The sequence below is a fragment of the Betta splendens genome, chromosome 1, assembly GCF_900634795.4.
Source record: "Betta splendens chromosome 1, fBetSpl5.4, whole genome shotgun sequence".
Classification (NCBI taxonomy): Eukaryota; Metazoa; Chordata; class Actinopteri; order Anabantiformes; family Osphronemidae; genus Betta; species Betta splendens.
The window spans coordinates 16,243,086-16,259,835 of NC_040881.3; the positions used below are offsets into that span (position 1 = coordinate 16,243,086).

Genomic DNA, 16,750 nt, shown 5'->3' on the forward strand with positions numbered 1-16,750 from the left:
ACTTACAGTTGGGTTTAGAAAGCCTGTTTATCAGCTCAGGTGTTGAGTGTCCCACTACAAGGTTGGTAAAGCTGTAGCTTAACATTGTTCACCCAAAGGGTGAGGCAGACGTTGGTGCATGAACAATGCCACTTGTGGAAGCCAGGGTGATGTGAGGGGCTTGGCCACTACGCCCATCCAACAAGCAGAGGAAGGAATCCTAGCAGCCAGGGAGCCCACGTACCTTCAGTTCCAGGAGGGCAGGTGCCGCAGCAGCCACAGAGACAGCACCCGAGGTCAGAGTGGGCCACCGTGGGTCAACGCTGTCCGCCCCATGAGAACCAGGGGAAACCACTCCCCCCAGTGGGAGGGCCAGCCTGAGAGAATGGAGCCCGAGGACCCACGGTCCGTAGGAGCCCGAGGGTTAGGGTTATAATTCAGCAGTAGTACGTTTGCTTTATTATTTACTTTATTTCAAGCTTTTACAGATTTGAAAGTCAACAATTTTACAATTTACATATCTGTATTTGTATATGTAAATAACTGAAGTACTTAAATCTTAAAAAAAAGATTAAATGAATAAACTTAAAAAAAGATTAAAAAAAAACATTAATAATACATTTATGTCTACATGCTGATTCTAAACTGATTTCGACAAATACTGTAACAACATGCAAAGAAGTCAAATAAAACCAGCTATACTGTATACTGTATACAGAATGGACTATACTGTATGTCATAGATAATAACATAGATATTACAAACTGGAACGCATAAAGTAATGTTTAGACGTGCAAAGTGCTGATTTCTTATTGTCATTACAGTAAACTTCATTACAGTAGATGTCTTCAGTTGTGTTGAAGTTTCTATACATCAAGTCCTGTTGGGCTGTATCTGCATCATAACGGGAGCAGCTGTTCTGCTGTTTGGACTTCTTTTGCTTTGAGGACACAACCACGTCTTGATTTTCATAAATCTAAAAAGAATCAGAATAATGATTCAACTGGTCTCTTCAAGTATTCCACAGTGTTGGTAAAGCAAATTACATGACCAACTGAAGTGTGAACTTGATGATTCAACCACCATCTCTAATGAAACGTCAGGGTATGGCTTCATTGAATATACATAACTAATTGAAGTTGAGCTGCTAACATGTATATATATATATATATATATATAATGTATAGGTTTTCTTACAACAGATTCACTGATTACTTAATCTCCAGCCTTGTGTTGTTGTTGTGTTGTTTCCACGTCTTCAGTTGCTGAAAACAGAACAGTAAAGGTTTGTTTCCTCCATATTTACAGTTTGAGCATTGTTTTGTTTCTGTTTTACATTCGTACCTTTTCCTTTGTGACATTTGTATTTATACACTATGACCATCACAAATATCAGAACAAACACCAGCACAGCAGGTACAATGAAAACCACAGCGTTAAAGGCAGCAACACCTGAAAGAGAGAAAGAGTAAATTTGGTGGATTTGTGATGTGTTTGAAATAATACTAAATACCACGATACAATTCTAGTTTATTGCATGGTTGCAGCTCAGATCACAAATTTAGCTCAAATAAAACCAAATATCTGAGGGATTTTACCTACTGACAGTTGGATGTTGGTGTAGTTTCCAAAGCTCCACTGTGAGTCTGAGCCACACCAGTACGTCCCAGAATCACCTGCTTCCAGCTCTGAGACCATCACCAAGAAAGAGCTGGTAGAAACATTATCCAGCAGAGTGAACCTGGTGTCAGTCATCATGTCTGTGCAGTTCCTGTGAAGGTCTCCCTTACAAAGGAACTTCCTGTTTGTCCCATGTTGTGGTGGATAGGGACACTGCATAGTTAATGGATGTCCCACAGAGCCTCTTAGTTTGTTTGACTTCACACAGCACCACTCTGTCAGACACAAGGAGGTTGGAGCAAAAGTTAAATAAGATAAGATACATTATTGATTCCTTTGCATTTTCCCAGTCCCCCATGGTGGGGCAGTGGGTTGCCACATACTGTATGACGACCCCCGGGGACCTAGTGTGAAGTGTCCTGGTGCGATTAAACCACCAACCGCTACAGTGTAATAACACTTGTACTTGTGTAGTAAAAAAAACAGTGACCTCTCACCTTTGATCTCCAGATCAACAGCAGAGAAAACATCAAGGCCTGTGTTTGTGTGGACTCCACAAAGATACGACCCAGAATCCTGTTGGGTCAGACTGGTGATGTTCACTGTGAATGTTGACAGCTTGTCATCAGTCAGTGTGAAGCGTGTGTCTTGTTTCTTGGTGGAGGAGACTACTGCCTGCTGCAGACATGTGGACGGATGGTTTCCTCTGCACATGTACTTGAGGTTGTTCTGGTACCGAGACTCATATGAACAAGTGAAGGACACAGAACCTCCCTCATAACTTTGGAATCTGGTGGAATTGTCACAGCAGGTGTTTTCTGGATTTAAGTAAAAAAAAAAGTGGACTTCAAATCTCAATGTGTAAAACATAACAATCTACACATTGTCGGAAATTGAATATATTTCCAACATTTGATGTCAAAAATAGTCAATGTGTTTTACACAATATGTAACTGTTGAATGTTTGTCAATGTCCTTGGTTGTGTCAAATGTTGACACTGTGACCTCTCACCTTTGACCTCCAGATGAACAGCAGAGAAAACATCAAGGCTTTTGTTTGTGTGGACTCCACAAAGATACGACCCAGAATCCTGTTGGGTCAGACTGGTGATGTTCACTGTGAATGTTGACAGCTTGTCATCAGTCAGTGTGAAGCGTGTGTCTTGTTTCTTGGTGGAGGAGACTACTGCCTGCTGCAGACATGTGGACGGACGGTTTCCTCTGCACATGTACTTCAGGTTGTTCTGGTACCGAGACTCATATGAACAAGTGATGGACACAGAACTTCCCTCATAGCTTTGGATTTTGGTGGAATTGTCACAGCAGGTGTCTATCAAACAGTTTTAGAAGGACAGTAGTATTCATTTAGTGAGATTTCTGGGTTAAAACCACCAATAAAAATATTTAAAAAACTAAATATGCTAAAAGTCAAAACGTCAAAGTCAAAAAAAAACAATAGCAATTCAGACAAAATAATGTTACAATATCTGCAATTCAGCCCTGAGGCTACTGATGCCTAGATACCTAGTGGAAGAGTATAGACAAACACAGAAATACCCACAAATATTATTTTAGTTAAACTAAATATTGAAAAATGAACAAGTGATGGACACAGAACCTCCCTCATAACTTTGGACTTTGTTGGAATTGTCACTGCAGGCGTGCCCTGGATTTACGTAAAAAAAAAAGTTCTTCAAATCTGAATGTGTAAAACATCATTGTCACAGCTCACGTCATTCAGTTACCGGTTTTATTTTGCAACCACTTCCTGTTCAGTGCCCATGATATCAGTTTCAGTCTTACTTCCGTTTCTAGTTAACCTCACCTGTGTCTCATTCAGTAATCAACACACCTGTATTTAAGCACCACCTCTTGTCATAGTTACCTGTCAGGTTGCGGTCGTTCTCATGACTCAGTCCCGCATTGCCATATATCCAGTCCAGTGCATGATCCAGCTAGGTAATCTCGTCTTGTCTCCAGTCTAGCCTCTGATTTTACACTCTTGTGTTTTTGACCATTGCCTGCCTTTTTGATCATCCTCTTGCCTACGCCTTGCCGGACCTTGTTTTTGAGTACTTTGTGTATGACCATTGCCTGCCTGACCACGAGCCTATTAAATACTGTTGATCCAAGCCACGCTCTGCATTTGGGTCCTTCCACCACCCTGCCATTGTGACAATAATAATCTACACATTGTCAGAAATTGAATATATTTTTTAACATTTTTAATCTCAAAAATAGTCAATGTGTTTTACACAATATGTAACTGTTGAATGTTTGTCAATGTACTTGGTTGTGTCAAATGTTGACACTGTGACCTCTCACCTTTGACCTCCAGATCAACAGCAGAGAAAACATCAAGGCCTGTGTTTGTGTGGACTCCACAAAGATACGACCCAGAATCCTGTTGGGTCAGACTGGTGATGTTCACTGTGAATGTTGACAGCTTGTCATCAGTCAGTGTGAAGCGTGTGTCTTGTTTCTTGGTGGAGGAGACTACTGCCTGCTGCAGACATGTGGACGGACGGTTTCCTCTGCACATGTACTTCAGGTTGTTCTGGTACCGAGACTCATATGAACAAGTGAAGGACACAGAACCTCCCTCATAGCTTTGGACTTTGGTGGAACTGTCACAGCAGGTGTTTTCTGGAATTACATAAAATAAAAAAGCACAGTTCTACACAGTCATTGTGTAAAAAACAATAATCTACAGCATTCATTGTCTGTAACTGAACTTTTCTAATACGTGATCCCATAAATAGTCAATAGGTTTTAGAAAATATGTAAGTGTGGAATGTTTGTCAATGCCCTTGGTGCTGTTAAACTTTGACACTGTTACCTCTCACCTTTGACCTCCAGATCAACAGCAGAGAAAACATTAAGGCCTGTGTTTGTGTGGACTCCACAAAGATACGACCCAGAATCCTGTTGGGTCAGACTGGTGATGTTCACTGTGAATGTTGACAGCTTGTCATCAGTCAGTGTGAAGCGTGTGTCTTGTTTCTTGGTGGAGGAGACTACTGCCTGCTGCAGACATGTGGACGGATGGTTTCCTCTGCACATGTACTTGAGGTTGTTCTGGTACCGAGACTCATATGAACAAGTGAAGGACACAGAACCTCCCTCATAACTCTGGACTTTGGTGGAAATGTCACAGCAGGTGTCTTCAAAAACAGTTTTAGAAGGACAGTAGTATTTACTTGTGATTTCTGGGTCAAATCCACCAATAACAATATTAAAAAACTAAATATGCTAGAAGTCAAAGTCAAAAAAGAACAATAGCAATTCAGACAAAATAATGTTACAGTATCTGCAGTTCAGCCCTGAGGCTACTGATACCTAGATACCTAGTGGAAGAGTATAGACAAACACAGATATACCCACAAATATTATTTTGGTTAACCCAAATATTGTGACTTCATATTCATAAATAAATGAAATCACACAATAATATTGTTGGATATATAATATTGAAAACAGTAAAAAAAAGAATGTCTTGAGAACAGTGTTGAAATTCAACATTGAGTTTTATCCCAGTGTAAATATACTATGTACACTTTGTCTTAATTATAAAACTACTTGAATATATGATGTATTTACCTTTAACAATCTGCAGCCTGACTTCAGCAGGGTAGTAATCTATTCCAATTTTTGTCACTCCACACCAGTATTTTCCAGCATCACGATACTGAAGATTAGAGATGGTGGTTGTGAAAACCTTCTTGTTTATATCGTCGCTGATAGTGAATCTGTTCTTCTTTGCTTCTGTCGTTGTGATGAGAACATCATTACTGCCACAGTCGTTTCTGCACAGGTACTTCTCATAATCCTCATATCCTGCATCATAAGAGCAGGAGACTTTGGCTTCTCTCCCTTCATATCCAAACACATGAATTGTGCTGGTCACAAAACAGGGAGAAGCTACAAAAAGAAAACAGCAGGAGTTGTTACAGCAGAGCAAAAAACTGAGAATTCTGACAATTCTGTCCTTATATATTGTGTTTATTTGCTTTACTTGTAATTTAAACTTACCAATGAGGAAGAAGAGCAACATTTGAAAGCTCTGCATCGTCAGGTTCTTGGAGGAAATAGAGCATTCACCAGACTGTATTCTAACACAGAAATGTTCCACCCACAACCTCTGTCAAACTCTTCACTTTCACTTCTGCATTTTAATCCGTTTTTTTTGTTTGTTTTAATAAAATGTAAACATATAAACATATAAATGTATAAATTTGTGTTTGTAGTACAGTGTGGTGCTCAGCTGTGTTTTTCACACACTGCACAGAAGAACAGATATGAAAGTTAAAAAGGCTTTTTTTTTACTGAGTCTCATGATGTAGGCCTGTTTATTAGGATGTGAAGTGTGGTAAGCTGCTGTTTGCCTCCTGACAGGTGTGTTGTTAAAGTTTATTCATCCATCTTCTATTTCACTTAATCCTGTACGTGGGGTTGCAGGGGAGCTGGAGCCTATCCCAGCTGGCTATGGGCGAGAGGTGGGGTACACCCTGGACAGGTCGCCAGTCCATCAAAGGGTAAAACACAGACAGACAACTATTCACACATACACTCACACCTATAAGCAATGTAGAGTGACCAATCAACCTAATACTGTACATGTTTTTGGACTGTGGGAGGAAGAACCCGGAGAGAACCCACGCAAACACAGGGGGAACATGCAAAGTCCACAAAGAAAGGCACCTTGTCCACCTCCGGGAATCGAACCAATGTCAGTGTCAATGTATGTATGTGTTCTCTCCAGGAACTCCATCGTGGTGCCCCCTCCAAGATGTGCAGTCAGCTTAATTGGTAACTCTATAATCCCAAGGACTGACTCGAGCTTGACAACCAGAGAATTTCATTGTTACAGTCAGGACCATAAATATTTGGACAGAGACAAATGTGTTCAAAATTTTGTTTCTGTATATTATTACAGTGAAATGTAAATTAAACAACTTAGATGCAGTTGGAGTGAATATTTTCAGGTTTAATTTAATGGCCTAAATAAAAAGATTGGATAAAAATCTGGAAAAGCATTTTTATAACACAATCCCTTTTTTCATGGGCTCAAAAATAATTGATCTATATGCTATTGCATGGGCAGGTGTGAGCATTTCTTTTGTTTTGTCATTATCAATGAAGCAGATATGTACAAAGACTTGCATAGATTTCCTACTAAAGTTTGTGTAAGCGCAAATCCAAAAAAAATCATCATGTATTAACCTCTACTAAGTACAAATCTACACGTTTCGTACATCATTCGTACATCCCATGTTGATTGGGATGTACGAAGAGTACGTGAGTAGCAGACTCCTCCCGTGACACGCCTCCATATAAATTTGTTAATTAATTTAAATATGGTCTGTATCTGTGTATGGGGTGTGGAATGTAAAAGGAGCACCTATAACTAGTTTTCTCATATTTAACTAAATGACACAACATGTTTTCTCACATTTAGTTAAATGTGCAAAAGTCTAAATGTAAATGTTAAATGTAAATGTTAAATATAAATGTTAAATATAAATGTTAAATGCAAATGTTAAATGTAAATGTAAATGTAAATGTAAATGTAAATGTAAATGTTAAATGTAAATTTAAATGTAAATGTTAAATGTAAATGTTAAATGTTGGCCTGAATATTCATGGCTGTGCAAGTACAGGTAGACTCCATCCCTACCCTCAAACAGCGCTGGTCTCAGATCAGGGACGCAAACTCAAACAACTCAAACAGTGCGCGCAAACCCCGCCCACATCTGATCTGGAAACTTTTGTTTATGGCATGGACATAACTTCGGCTAGCTAGTATAGTTAGCCAACTAATTCTCCACCGGCGCCACAGAAATATTCTATTTAAACCTACCTAACTACCTACCTAACTTAACTCCCCATTAATGGTGTTTATGACAGTAAACCTGACACTGTGTTGAGCAACCAGTTGCCAGGAATTGAGACTTTTAGTCATAGTTTCTCGCCATTTACGGCCTTATTTTGTTTACTAACTACTTGTTTCTCATTCTGTTCCTTTTTATTATTCATGTGATTTTACAGCTGCAGTCAAATAACCATCAAGTCATTGCATTTAATAGAGGTGCACTGTCAGATACTCCGTAATGTCTGTGTTATGCAAATATGACTCCCAAATGAGTCTCAGCTGATACACGGAGGACAGCCCCACCCACTGGTAAAACGAGAACCACATGCACAACACTGAACCAGAGAGAAACCAAACCAAAGGGCTAAACAACAATCTTTTACACCCCGCCATTGTTGGAGGTGTATCAGGTTATGAGCAGGAGTACAGGGGGTCATCTGTGACTTTGAGAGCTGGTGTGAGAATAACTACCTGATACTTAACAGTGGGCAAACTAAGGTGTTAATGCTTTATTCAGAAGGTCCCCTCCACCACACACACACCGGTGAACATCCGGGGCTCAGACACTGAGACACTGTCAAATACGTGGGTGTTCACATAACAATAAACTGGACTGGTCTAACAACATGGACGCTCTGTATACGAAGGGCCAAGGACTTTCTATGACCCCAGTAGTCCTGTATGGAGTTGTGTGCTGGGAAATAAGATGAGATATTCTTTATTCATACTACAATGGGGAAATTCTTTTGTCTACAGCAGCAAGGAGCCATTAAATAGGATTGTATAGTATAGAGGAATAGTACGGAATGGACGGCAGCAGTATTAACTACACAAGAAAAATAAATCGTAATCAAGTAAATCAAGTAAAATGAAGAAAATCTTTAATAAAAAATCAAGTAAAATTTTTATATTACACAATAATCATAATGTAACCAGTGAATTCCACTGAGTATAAAATCAATGACAGAAACAACAGCAACAATGAGTAAAATACACCGATACAATTCTGTAATGTGAAGTACAACCCACTATAATGTAACTAACTGTAAAAGTTCCCACACGGGATGTTAATGTTGCTTATGCTGGTGGAAGATGCTCAGTGTATGTGGAGGAAGGAGCTATTGTGGTTCGATGCTGCCACCTCGTGACTGATAGTGGGTTGACTCATTATTTCAGTGGAAGTCACTTCTAAAACTTCAGATTATATTTCTCTTTTCTTAATTAAAATGAATGATTCCTGTTTTTATTTTTTCTCACCATGTAAAGATTTTTTAGAGCTCAATCTGTTCCATCTTCTTTTGGCTGCTGCTGTTTTGTCACCAGATGGTCCAGAGCCTCAAATTTTCCAAGAGCATTTATTCATGAAAAATAAAAACCTCTTGCATTAACAAACTATATCTACTGTAATGCACCTTTAACAGTTTGCACACCACAAAAACTAAAACTAGGACTAAAAAACAACACACAGACACAGAAACAGATAGTATAGTATCCTGACAGTGCAGAGAACGTTGGGCATTGTGCAGAGCCACAATGTTGTTCTCCTGGGCCCCAATCTGCTCCAAGGTCTACACACACAGGGACAGTGTTGAAACCAGTTAATATGTGTCTGTCTATCTGCCTAACAGCCTGCCTGTCCGTCTGCAAGCTTCATCTCCAGCTGAGTCTTGGCCTCCACCAGCTCCACACAGCGCTGACTGAGAGCCTGGTCCACGCTGGAGCACTGGAAGGTCAGATCCTTGGTGGTGTCCTGCAGCAGCTGCTCCACCAACAGCCTGGGACAAACACACAGCCTGATTACATCCACCACAGTGACACTGGGGTCAGGAGCGTCCTTCATGGCCATCAGACCTGAGGCTGCTGGTGGCCTGCTCCTCCTGCAGGGCCTTGTTCAGGTTGTGCTGCTGCACACCCTGCAGCAGAGCAGAAGGCAGCGAGTGTGAGAAGCAGAAGTCAGAGGACTCACTTTCAGTCAGAGGGCTGTAGATTCACACACTCACTGCTCCTGCAGGGCGCCTGAGCTCGGGTGGTGCTTTGTGTCTGGGCTCATGTTGTTGTGTCTTCCACAGTGGTCGTCCAGGTTGTAGGCCTGGTACTTATCAGACCAGTCTGACTCTAGCATCTGCTTAGCCTCTCTGTTCATCCTGACACACACATGGAACCATATAACATCTTTTGAGTGAGACACATGTCAGGGCAATTTAACTTTTCACGCACAATTACTCACTTGATCTGAGTGACAACCTGAGCTGTAGTTCTCTTCAGGAGAGCCTGGACACTTCTGATCAAATCCACTTCCTGTGAAACACACACCCCTGGACATTTTACTCTCACACTGTTTGCACTATGAGACACTCGAAGGCTGCAAGTTCCTGTTAATAATATCGAGAATACCAAGTAATCGCAGGCTTCTAGTAGAGCCTACTAGAAGTTTAAACCCTTCATTAAAGAATAACACATACTGTTTACTGTATGTGTGGCTGATTACTACTGTCATAGTTAATTTATAACTATTCCATACAGTAGGTTGCCTAATTATAATTTGAGGTGTTTTACTCCGCAAGAGGACTGAATCAACAAGTCCTTGAACTACTACTATGGCAAATGTCCTATATTAATTTCAGATTAGTTATTAATTGATTGATTGACCCGTTCTATTCAGGGCTGTGAGGGTAACACTTAACACTTAAGATTCAGAGCTGAATGTGATTTCATATTATAGCATTAGATTACTGATCAGTACAGTACAGTGGGCACCTGACAGGTCTGTGAACTGCACTGAAGCATGTTTTCACAGTCATTAACTGTAAGTAGAAGTTTCAAACATGTTGCACAATGATGTGCAGAAGTGTCAGTGCCAGTATTACAGGAAATAGACTAGAACAGACGCGTTTGAATGAGGGTTAAGTGTTGATTGTGTCAAACTGGCTGACATATGAAACATGAGCTGAACAAATGTCTTTATTCTAGTGAACAAGGCAGTTGTGCAGAGGCGGACATGCAAACAGGAAGCCATTCAACCATGGTTGTGGCCGGAGCATCCATAAGGGGGAAGGGGGGCGGAGGTATACGCGTTCTTGACATTTCCACATAAGAGGTCTAGAGTTTTATTATCTCTTGTGTGGCAGTTAACGTACTGGGTGAAGTTTGAGAGGGTGGTGGCGGGGGGGGGGGGGGGGGGGGGGGGCAGGGTCATGATGAAAGTCGAGATGAGAGTTAGGGAACATTTCAGACTCAGAAATTTGACTTAGGTTTTCTTACATCAGATTCACTGATCACTTCCTCCACATCTCCAGCCTTGTGTTGTTGTTGTTGTTGTTGTCTTGTTTCACCATGTCTGTGCAGTCTAGTTTCCTTCCTGTTTGTCTCATGTTGTGGTGGCTGAAGACAATGCATAGTTAATGGATGTCCCACAGAGCCTCTTAATTTGTTTGACTTCACACAGCACCATTCTGTCAGACAAAAGGTGGTTGGAGCAAAAGTATCTAATAACACTTCAGGTCCCAGGTGCTTTGAAATACTGGAGATTAATGAATGATCACTCCAGTCGACCCCCCCCCCCCCCCCAGTTTGCATATCAGCCCCATCTAGGAGTGGATGACGCCATCATACTGTACATCTGCTCCATTGCACCTACAACCAGTGCATTTAGCACCATCCAGCATGCGCTGCTGGGAGAGAAACCCGAGGACATGCAGGTCCCTGTTCTCATGGATCATGGACTACCTCACCAACCGCCCCCAGTACGTCCGCCTGCAGAACTGTGTGTCTGCAGCACAGGAGCTCCACAGGGGGCAGTCCTGTCTCCTTCCTCTTCACCCTGTTCACCTCAGACTTCAGGTACAACCCAGAGTCCAGTCATCTCCAGAGGTTCTCTGATGACTCTGCTAATGTAGAACGTAGCAGGGTGGTGATGTCACAGAGTATCAGGAAGTGGTGGACAGCTTTGTGGACTGGTGTGGACAGAACCACCTCCAACTGAACATCAGTAAAACTAAGGAGCTGGTGATTAGGAAACCTGGCAGTGCTGTAACTCCTTCCATTATTAAAATGAAGTGGTGGAGGTGGTCAACCAGTACAACTACCTGGGAGTGTACTTGGACAGTAAACTAGACTGGAAAAAGAACTCCTCAGCTGTGAACCAGAAGGCTCAGAGCAGAATGTACTTCCTGAGGAGGCTCAGGTCCTTTAACATGTGCAGCTCCGTGCTGAGGATGTTCTATGAGTCTGTGGGTCCAGTGTTTTAGACTGTGGTTTGTGGGGCGGCAGCATGAATGTAGCAGACAGTAACAGACTGGACAAACTGATCAGGAGGGCTGGTTCTGTACTGGGGGTGGAGCTGCATGCTGTAGCTGAGAGGAGGATGCTGGTCCAACTTCTTTCCATCCTAGACAAAACCTCCACCCCCTACACAGTGTGCTGGCTGGACAGAGGAGCACCTTCAGCCAGAGGCTGATCAGTAGTAGGTGCTCCACAGAACGCCACCGGAGATCCTTCCTACTGGTGGAACATCAGTCTGTACAACTCCTCCTCTGTAAGGGTTGATCTTCATCCATGCAATAACATGTATAATAAAACTTTAGCTGGCATTTAGCTGTAATTAGACACTAGTAACTACATTTGATGTGAGTGTGTGTAGATGTGTTAGCATTTAGCACTATTTTTAATCTCCCGTCCTTCTCGTGTGTACCTCCATCTGTGACAGCGATCAGTGTGCAAAATAATTTTTTTAATCTTGAAACTAATGATGAGACAACTGTGACCTCTCACCTTTGACCTCAAGGTTGGGTCAGACTGGTGATGTTCACTGTGAATGTTGACAGCTTGTCATCAGTCAGTGTGAAGCATGTGTCTTGTTTCTTGGTAGAGGAGACTACTGCCTGCTGCAGACATGTGGACGGACGGTTTCCTCCATTTATATGGTCTCTGATGATAATAATTCTCCTACTACAATAATCTCTGCACCATATATAAACATATGTATTTAGAACTAGCATTTCTTATTATTACATTAGCATAATGGCACTTATCAAAACGGTTGTTCTGCCATTGACTGCATGTGAGGTATAATACAAATGTATGTTTATGTGTTCAATTAAATTAACTTACTCAAGAGAAAAAAACAGCAATATTTGAATGCAACACATCTTCATGATTAAAAAGGAACTAAAAGTTGTAATTTTTATTTTGCAACTACAGATGGTGAAAGATTGTCAAACTGTCAAACCGCCTCGCCGCATGTCAACGTAAAGTAAACCTAGTAAACGTTGAGTCATTTACTCTACCAATCTTTATTTAAAGGAAGAGGAAAAGCTTGACAGTGAGGAAACACAGATGATCACAAGAAAACTACCATGAACTTGAGGAACATGGTGAACACGTAGCGCTCAGTCTGAAGCCGTCAGGGCGAAGGCAGTAATAACCTGAAGCTAAAAGTAGCCTGATATTACAATATAACATATTACAAGCTGGAACGCATAAGGTAATGTTTAGACGTGCACAGTGCTCATTTCTTATTGTCATTACAGTAAATGTCATTACAGTAGATTTCTTCAGTTGTGTTGAAGTTTTCATACATCAAGTCCTGCTGGGCTCCACCTGCATCATAACGGGAGCAGCTGTTCTGCTGTTTGGACTCCCTCTGCTTTGAGGACACGACCACGTCTTGATTTTCATAAATCTGAAGAGAATCAGAATAATGAGTCAACTGGTTTCTTCAAGTGTGAACTTAATGAATCAACCACCATCTCTAATGAGACGTCAGGGTATGGCGTCATTGAATGTACATAACTCTAAATGGAGCTGAGCTGCTAAAATGAGTTTTATGTTTTTAATATACTGTAAAGGTTTTCTTACATCAGACTCACTGATCACTTCATCTCCAGCCTTGTGTTGTTGTTGTGTTGTTTCCACGTTGGCTCCAGTTGCTGAAAACAGAACAGTAAAGGTTTGTTTGCTACATATATTCAGTTTGAGCATTGTTCTGTTTCTGTTGATACATTTGTACCTTTTCCTTTGTGACATTTGTGTTTACACACCATGACCATCACAAATATCAGAACAAACACCAGCACAACAGGTACAATGAAAACCACAGCCTTAAAGGCAGCAGCATCTGAAAGAGAGAGAGTAAAATCATCCTTCCTGTTAACAGACATTAGCAGCAGACTCCTCATACAGTATATCTGCTCTCTGACGCCTGCTTCACCTTCACACAGAAGCAGAAGGAAACCACTTATCAGACCTGGGGCATCACTGCATTTGGTGGATTTGATGTGTTTGAAATATACAAAATGTATGATTTAATAAAGCTGCTAGTTTATTATATGTGTACACTGGGTGCAGTTATGTTAACACTGATTTCACGGACTAACAAACTGAACACATACAGAATAACGTAACAACAAACATTACAGACAGCGGTTGTAGCTCAGATCACAAATTTAGCTCAAATAAAACCAAATATCTGAGTGTTTTTACCTACTGACAGTCCAACGTTGGTGTAGTTTCCAAAGCTCCAGTGTGAGTCTGAGCCACACCAGTACGTCCCAGAATCACCTGCTTCCAGCTCTGAGACCATCACCAAGAAAGAGCTGGTAGAAACATTATCCAGCAGAGTGAACCTGGTGTCAGTCATCATGTCTGTGCAGTTCCTGTGGTGGTCTCCCTTACAGAGGAACTTCCTGTTTGTCCCATGTTGTGGTGGATAGGGACACTGCATAGTTAATGGATGTCCCACAGAGCCTCTTAGTTTGTTTGACTTCACACAGCACCACTCTGTCAGACACAAGGAGGTTGGAGAAAAAGTACATAATAACACTTCAGGTCACAGCTGCTTTGAAAAACTGAAGATAAACGAATGAAAACAAATGATGTGACAACAGTGACCTCTCACCTTTGACCTCCAGATCAACAGCAGAGAAAACATCAAGGCCTGTGTTTGTGTGGACTCCACAAAGATACGACCCAGAATCCTGTTGGGTCACACTGGTGATGTTCACTGTGAATGTTGACAGCTTGTCATCAGTCAGTGTGAAGCGTGTGTCTTGTTTCTTGGTGGAGGAGACTACTGCCTGCTGCAGACATGTGGACGGATGGTTTCCTCTGCACATGTACTTGAGGTTGTTCTGGTACCGAGACTCATATGGACAAGTGAAGGACACAGAATCTCCCTCATAACTTTGGAATTTGGTGGAATTGTCACAGCAGGTGTTCCCTGGATTTACATAAGAAAAAAAAGTTCTTCAAATTTCAATGTGTAAAAAATAATAATCTACACATTGTCTGAAATTGAATATATTTCCAACATTTAAGCTTAAAAAATAGTCAATATGTTTTACACAATATGTAACTGTTGAATGTTTGTCAGTGCCCTTGGTCCTGTTAAACTTTGACACTGTGACCTCTCACCTTTGACCTCCAGATCAACAGCAGAGAAAACATCAAGACTTGTGTTTGTGTGGACTCCACAAAGATACGACCCAGAATCCTGTTGGGTCAGACTGGTGATGTTCACTGTGAATGTTGACAGCTTGTCATCAGTCAGTGTGAAGCGTGTGTCTTGTTTCTCGGTGGAGGAGACTACTGCCTGCTGCAGACATGTGGACGGACGGTTTCCTCTGCACATGTACTTCAGGTTGTTCTGGTACCGAGACTCATATGAACAAGTGAAGGACACAGAACCTCCCTCAGAACTTGGGACTTTGATGGAATTGTCACAGCAGGTGTCTATTAAACAGTTTTAAAAGGACAGTAGTATTTATTTAGTGAGATTCCTGTGTTAAAACCACCTATAACAATATTACAAAAACTAAATATGGTAGAAGTCAAAATGTCAAAAAAGAGCAATAGCAATTCAGAAAAAAAATATATAGAGAGACAAATGCAGAAATACCCATATATTATATAATATTATTTTAGTTAACCTAAATGCTGTGACTTCATATTCATAAATAAACTGAAATCACACAAAATAATATTGAAAACCGTAATGAAAGAATGACTTAAGAAATTCAACATTGAGTTTCTTCACAGTGTAAATATACTATGTAAACTTTGTCCTAATTATAACATTACTTGAATGTATGATGTATTTACCTTTCACCACCTCCAGACTGACTTCAGCAGGGTAGTAATCATATCCACTTATTGTCACTCCGCACCAGTATTTTCCAGCATCACGATACTGAAGATTAGAGATGGTGGTTGTGAAAACCTTCTTGTTTATATCGTCGCTGATAGTGAATGTGTTCTTCTTTGCTTCCGTCGTTGTGATGAGAACGTCATAATGGCCACAGTCGTTTCTGCACAGGTACTTCTCATAATCCTCATATCCTGCATCATAAGAACAGGAGACTTTGGCTTCTCTCCCTTCATATCCAAATACATGGATCAACGGTCTTGTGCTGCTCACAAAACAGGGAGAAGCTACAAAAATAAAACAGCAGGAGTTGTTAAAGCAGAGCAGAAAACTGAGCATTCTGACAAAGTGTCGTTATATATTGTTTTTATTTGCTTTACTTGTAATTTAAACTTACCGATGAGGAAGAAGAGCAGCATTTGAAGGCGCTGCATCGTCAGGTTCTTGGAGGAAATAGAGCATTCACCAGACTGTATTCTAACACAGAAATGTTCCACCCACAACCTCTGTCAAACTCTTCACTTTCACTTCTGCATTTTAATCTGTTTTTTTTTTTTTGTTTTAATAAAATGTGAAAATATAAACATATAAATGTATAAATTTGTGTTTGTAGTACAATGTGGTGCTCAGCTGTGTTTTTTACACACTGCATGTGACACTTTGGGATCTGTATTAAAGAACATATATGAAAGTTAAAAAGGCTGTGTTTTACTGAGTCTCATGATGTAGGCCTGTTTTTTAGGCTGTGAAGTTTGCTAAGCTGCTGTTTGCCCCCTGACAGGTGTGTTGCTAAAGTTTATTCACCCATCTTCTATTCCACTTAATCCTGTACGTGGGGTTGCAGGGGAGCTGGAGCCTATCCCAGCTGGCTATGGGCGAGAGGTGGGGTACACCCTGGACAGGTCGCCAGTCCATCAAAGGGTAAAACACAGACAGACAACTATTCAGACATACACTCACACCTATAAGCAATGTAGAGTGACCAATCAACCTAATACTGTACATGTTTTTGGACTGTGGGAGGAAGAACCCTGAGAAAACCCATGCAATTGAAGGGGGAACATGCAAACTACACAGGGAAAGGCACCCTGTCCGCCTCCGGGAATCGAACCCAGGACCTTCTAGCTGTGAGACTGCAC

The 16,750-nt window shown here is 41.1% G+C and overlaps 2 protein-coding genes across 5 annotated transcripts; both read right to left on the bottom strand.

The window, feature by feature from the left end:
* Positions 1-436: 436 nt before the first annotated feature.
* Positions 437-3,812, bottom strand: LOC114860445 (polymeric immunoglobulin receptor-like). Of its 4 annotated transcripts, none has more exons than XR_008695790.1 (6): positions 2,612-3,811; positions 2,097-2,417; positions 1,582-1,874; positions 1,324-1,431; positions 1,177-1,244; positions 437-955 (listed from the first exon to the last, which is right to left on the bottom strand). XR_008695790.1 is itself a non-coding variant. In XM_055512204.1 (6 exons), the coding sequence occupies exons 1-5, from the start codon at positions 2,826-2,828 to the stop codon at positions 1,195-1,197; spliced, it is 993 nt and encodes a 330-aa protein (XP_055368179.1). In that variant the 5' UTR covers positions 2,829-3,811; the 3' UTR covers positions 437-955; positions 1,177-1,194. The 4 variants fall into 4 exon arrangements, 3 of the variants coding, with proteins under 3 accessions (XP_055368179.1, XP_055368177.1, XP_055368181.1); XM_055512204.1 differs by having other exon boundaries at positions 1,578-1,874; XM_055512202.1 differs by lacking the exon at positions 437-955 and having other exon boundaries at positions 1,179-1,431; positions 1,578-1,874; positions 2,612-3,812.
* Positions 3,813-12,682: 8,870 nt separating this feature from the next.
* LOC114860436 (polymeric immunoglobulin receptor-like) lies at positions 12,683-16,515 on the bottom strand. Its single transcript, XM_029159030.3, has 8 exons — positions 16,009-16,515; positions 15,569-15,898; positions 14,882-15,199; positions 14,367-14,687; positions 13,952-14,248; positions 13,479-13,586; positions 13,328-13,398; positions 12,683-13,151 (listed from the first exon to the last, which is right to left on the bottom strand). The coding sequence occupies exons 1-8, from the start codon at positions 16,043-16,045 to the stop codon at positions 12,978-12,980; spliced, it is 1,656 nt and encodes a 551-aa protein (XP_029014863.1). The 5' UTR covers positions 16,046-16,515; the 3' UTR covers positions 12,683-12,977.
* Between the last annotated feature and the right edge of the window lie 235 nt (positions 16,516-16,750).

Bases quoted from the DNA above. Each gene is read 5' to 3' on its own strand.
- LOC114860445 (XM_055512202.1), bottom strand. From the start codon at position 2,828: ATGTGCAGAGGAAACCGTCCGTCCACATGTCTGCAGCAGGCAGTAGTC. The intron at 1,875-2,096 runs GTGAGAGGTCAC...TGTGTCTGACAG, and splicing joins TGTTGATCTGGAGATCAAAG to AGTGGTGCTGTGTGAAGTCA. The intron at 1,432-1,577 runs GTAAAATCCCTC...TCTCTCTTTCAG, and splicing joins CAACATCCAACTGTCAGTAG to GTGTTGCTGCCTTTAACGCT.
- LOC114860436 (XM_029159030.3), bottom strand. From the start codon at position 16,045: ATGCAGCGCCTTCAAATGCTGCTCTTCTTCCTCATCG. The intron at 15,899-16,008 runs GTAAGTTTAAAT...TTATTTTTGTAG, and splicing joins GCTGCTCTTCTTCCTCATCG to CTTCTCCCTGTTTTGTGAGC. The intron at 14,688-14,881 runs GTGAGAGGTCAC...ATGTAAATCCAG, and splicing joins TGTTGATCTGGAGGTCAAAG to GGAACACCTGCTGTGACAAT.